Below are 5,072 nucleotides of genomic sequence, written 5' to 3' on the forward strand. Positions count from 1 at the left end.
ACGTACAAAGCTCTGATACCAGTTTGTTATAATAGGCACGCAAATCTAAGGCACACACACAAATCACACAATTACACTGTATAGAAAAAGAGAATAATAACACAGGATTTAACGTGGTTTGATTGTAAGGTCTACGTCCGTCGGCAAGACAAGAGGAAAAACTCCACTATGATGAGAAAGAACAAGATGCAATCACTTAGAACTCTCAAACCCTAACCCCAGTGTGTTTTTCAAATATTTCACAACTCTACCAAAAAGAACATAATATTACAATATTTATATTGGTTAATATCGCAGGGGCATTGCCCCCACACCCTCCTGAGCTCAAAGCCTACCAATGATCTCACTTTTTATCCCAATCGAGTCGTAGCGCAAAGTGTTTGGGTCAAGTCACAATTCGAGTCTATGAAGATATATCCAAAATTCAAGCCACATAAAAAATAACATCAATAATTATACAAGAAAGTGGAGAGGAAAATTATCTATTACTCATTTTGAAAAATATTTATACGTGATATTACCAAAGTTTGTTGACCAAACTCCCATAAATTAAGGAAGTTTGTCATTCAAACTAAACCCCCAAAATAAGCTTCACCATTCTTTTACAACAATTCCACCTAATACAAGATCTAGTGAATAACAAAATATTTAAACATCCCATAGCAACATCATTTTCATTAGTAAAATCAGTCAAAAGAAATTTAGCAGCAACACTTGCATCAACTTCACTTTAACAAAACAGAGGTAGTAGCAGAAAGCTTCAATAGCAGCAATGTGTGGGCTCCTCTCTATTGATGCATATTCATCGAGCCCCTAGTTGTGTAATAGTGAGACCATTAGCTGAACTAGAGTTGTAATAGCTTGAAGAGGAATTCACTTCTATGAGATCCCTTTCTGTGAAGAATCCTGGTTGCTTGGGCTCTGGTAATGCACCTTCACTGCCCAACATAACAACAACAGCTGACATGCTAGGCCTTTTTGCTAGATTTTGTTGCACACAAAGTAGACCCACATGTAATGACCGTAGCACTTCAGATATGTTGCATGAATTTCTCACTGAAGCATCAATCATTTCTATAGACCTCCCTTCCTTTTGTAGTCTCCAAGCCTAAACAATTAACATGGTTGTTATTTCACATTCACCATGTAGAGATAAGAAATTATTGATGTGATGCTTACATGTCCAAGAAGGTTAAGACAATGATCTGTATGATTGAATCCTCTATTCCTTTTCCCGCTCACTATCTCTAGCACTATAACACCAAAGCTAAAAACATCAGACTTCACAGAGTAAAGGCCATCGATTGCATACTCTGGCGACATATAACCACTGCAGAAAATTATTAAACATTAAATAAACATACAAGAATTAAGTTACAATACAAATACACTTGTACATGGGATACAATTTTAGAAGGTACTTACTATGTTCCCACCACCTTATTTGTATTGGCTTCAGTTTCGCTTCCTCCAAAACTTCTAGAAAGGCCAAAGTCTGAAATTTTTGGATTCATTTCATTATCCAATAAAATGTTCCCAGCTTTTAGATCTCTATGAATTATTCTTAGCCTTGAATCATGGTGAAGATAAAGGAGTCCTCGAGCAATCCCATTGATAATGTGGTATCGCTTAGGCCAGTCTAGTAGTGTGCTCCGTGTTTGATCTATCAAATATTTTAAGCCTTCTTATTATATATGTAAGAGCATAAGAAAAGGAGAAAGAAAAGGCAATGCATGAGTAACAATTTGATGAATTTCCTAGAAAAACATATTGTTATGTATTCCACTGAAAGCGTAGAAAGCCCGAAGCTTTTCAAGACAATTTCAAATTGGCTTCAAAGGAAACTATAGACCAGGACATTTTAGGTACTATAACTTTTCCCTTCTCTTGATGCATTTATTGCCAATTGATCTTGCCTCTACAACTTGCCTCGGGCCTAATAGTGAAAAGAAATGCTCTATCCATGTTTTGGACAATAATAAAATAATTGAATATGTAGGGTCTTGGAAGATTCAAACCAAAAATAAAGAAATCTAAGCTTTTGTTGGGCATGAACTCATAGATTAACATCTTCTCTTTTGATTGAATGCAGCATCCTAGAAGCTTCACCAGATTCCTATGCTGAAGTTTGGCAATATGCATTACTTCATTCTTGAACTCATCGAGTCCTTGAGATGAATATTGTGAGAGCCTCTTCACAGCTATTTCTTGTCCATCTTTCAATATTCCTGCAAGTAATCACATCATTTAATAAGCAAAGTCTGATTTTCATAATGAAGGCTTAGAATTTTGGTTTAGTGCTTGATACCTCTCTGCTTACCTGTTCAGTCTTTGAAATTGGAACAACTGCTAAACTATCACAATTTATCCACAATAAGGCTAAATACTGCTGGTTGAATAATTTGTGAAAAAGCCATACTGGAGAAATACAATAATCCAAAGAGCTGCGAAATCAATTGGTGAAGCCATAAAAAAATTTTTGTTACCTTAAAAACAGGTCCAAAGCCTCCTTCTCCGAGTTTATTGGTGACAGAGAAATTATTAGTTGCATGAACAATAGTGCCAAAATCAAACAGCTGTAGTTCTAGATCTTCTTTTTGGCCCTCGTCATTTGCATTTCCTTCCAAACTGCCAGTTTCTTTTCCTGGAAAGTGGAGTCAGAAGGAATAAAAATTTATATAAAGAAAAAGACAAGTTATCTCCATTTCTCTTATATCCTTATCATTTCCTGATTCCTGATTCATGATTCTCCTATATTACCAATGTCATTCGCTGATTCATGATTCTCTTATATTACCAAGCCCAAATATTTTCCATAATTTGGAAGCTAGAATTTCAAGGAGTGAAAAACGTACCAGCTTTCTGCTGTTTCGCTTTCCTAACACACAAGACTATAGCTAACACCAGGAACAGAATCCCTGTGGATAACACAGAGCTTACAATGATCCTCACGTTGGATTTACTCTTAATCCTCATGTCATCATCTACACATAAAGCAGTCACAAGCAGAAAGACTGGGAGTTAGAAATCAATGATAATTTTGTTTTCCAATTCATTTTCTAGAAAAAGGCCTAATTGCGCTGGATAACTCTACCACAGCTACCAAATTCATTTTTAAAAACAGCAAATTTTCATATGCATTTGGTCGCTACTGTTAGAACTTGGAGGTAACTAATAGTGTCTTATGCTAAGCAAATTAGTCCATTATGTTGCTGCTTGGAGGTTTAGCTATTCTGAATTATTATTCATGCTAAACGATGTAACAGGCTATGCACGCTAAGTTATGCTGTCATGCAAACGAATTCAAGTATACACACAATACATTGGAGAAATTATATTATACCCCTGCTATTCCATGTAGCTAGGATTAACACATGGAACGGCGAACGGCAAACTAAGAAAAAGAATTACTCCAATTCATTGTCAAATTGGTGCTCCTGTGCACATCATATCCAATCAGCTTGCTGACCAAATTATGGTTTAGGCCCGACTTATTTTCTGTTGTCACAACAGAAAATGAGTCAGGAAATCCAATTATATTTGGTGAAGGCAATGAAAGAAAAGAATAATTTAACAGCTTTGTATCAAAAGAACTTCATACCTAGTTCTGACGCAGCCATCCTTACATAAATATCTTGACCATTCTCCTCATATCCTCTAATATCAATCAGGTCATTAAACCACAGAAGGCACCCGCTTCCTCCATCCCTAATATCCAAATTTGAATAGGCTGTACATGAGCAATTCTTCATGCAAATGATTCTGCAGTCCTCAAGATTGATACTCCTATCAAACCAGGATTTACGAGTCTCTGGCAACTTCACGGCAAAGTACTTACGAAATCCATCTCCAGAGCAATCTAGTGGAGTCTTTCTAACACAACCACTTGACCAATCGAATATGTCCCACTCTTTTGGAACTTTTGGAACAAATCCTTTCAAGCAACTACACACTGGAGAGTCCTTAATATTGCAGCTACCATATGCACCACACAAAGCATAACTATCACAATTATCAATTTGGAAAGTAAGATAAAGCTCCCAGTTCTGTGTTCGCTCGATCCAAGTGAAGCGCTGGAGAATGCCATTCCGATTTATCACCAACCTTGAATGAAGCGAGTTGTCAAGAAGCTGTGTACGGTAATATATTTCTTTTTCATTGAGAACAAACTCATATGTGTATAGGGGGTTTGGCTTTAACGCAGGAAATCCACTAAACCTAAGACCGTTCCATGGTCCAACTCGAAAACGCTCAATTGAGTTCTCTCTCACAATCATCTCAGGATAACCAGCAGGATCAAATCCACACGTAAAATTACCTCGAGCAGGATCATCAGGTGTCTTCCATGACGATATGTAGCGATCCAGGCCTATTACTCTATTCCATCCAAGCTTCATCCCTGGAAGGAATGTATCACATGGATAATCAAAACTCTGCCACAAATAATCTTCAGGGTTATCCTCATCTATTACTACAAGGTTTCCTGAATTCAAAAGCCGCGCAACATTCCTCACAGATCCCGTGGAGTTGGAAGACCAAATTATGGTTTCATTGTGATTGACAAGTACTAGTCCTCGCTCAGTAATCTTCAGAACACCTGATAAATCGGCGAGGGGGATCTCTCTGTTAGCAACCCAAACTACGGTCGCGACAGATACTTTGTTGTACCATATACCCAAGTATCGATTTTTGGAGTTGCCTGGGCTAAAAAATCCTAATCTAAAGCCCTCATCAGCTGAAACTATGCTTTCTCCATCTTTAATAGGTTGAGTTATAGTTATGGTGTCAGCTGCAGTGGATATTGTTATAATAAGCAATAAAATGGAGGAAATAATAAGAAGTGTGAAGGAGCCATCCATTGATTTTTCTTGCTATACCTTCGTAAAAGTTTAAGTGTATATATATATATATATATTATTAAAATTTCGAACGAAACCAAAATTTATAAAACGTAATTTTTAAGAATCAAACTTTTGAAGACAGAAGACTTTAAATGATTGGTTATCTATCCCTGAAACGGTGGAAAGTTGTCGAGAATGATAATGTGAGAAATTTCAGAACATCTTTTACAC

At 36.8% G+C, this 5,072-nt stretch overlaps 1 protein-coding gene across 1 annotated transcript; it reads right to left on the reverse strand.

Moving 5' to 3' along the window:
- Window positions 1-466: 466 nt before the first annotated feature.
- Window positions 467-4,859, reverse strand: LOC131179243 (G-type lectin S-receptor-like serine/threonine-protein kinase At4g27290). Its single transcript, XM_058145454.1, has 8 exons — window positions 3,602-4,859; window positions 3,412-3,498; window positions 2,856-2,984; window positions 2,500-2,644; window positions 2,019-2,233; window positions 1,426-1,663; window positions 1,180-1,330; window positions 467-1,108 (listed from the first exon to the last, which is right to left on the reverse strand). The coding sequence occupies exons 1-8, from the start codon at window positions 4,857-4,859 to the stop codon at window positions 803-805; spliced, it is 2,529 nt and encodes an 842-aa protein (XP_058001437.1). The 3' UTR covers window positions 467-802.
- Window positions 4,860-5,072: the final 213 nt, after the last annotated feature.

This window comes from Hevea brasiliensis, chromosome 4 (genome assembly GCF_030052815.1).
Source record: "Hevea brasiliensis isolate MT/VB/25A 57/8 chromosome 4, ASM3005281v1, whole genome shotgun sequence".
Taxonomy (NCBI): Eukaryota; Viridiplantae; Streptophyta; class Magnoliopsida; order Malpighiales; family Euphorbiaceae; genus Hevea; species Hevea brasiliensis.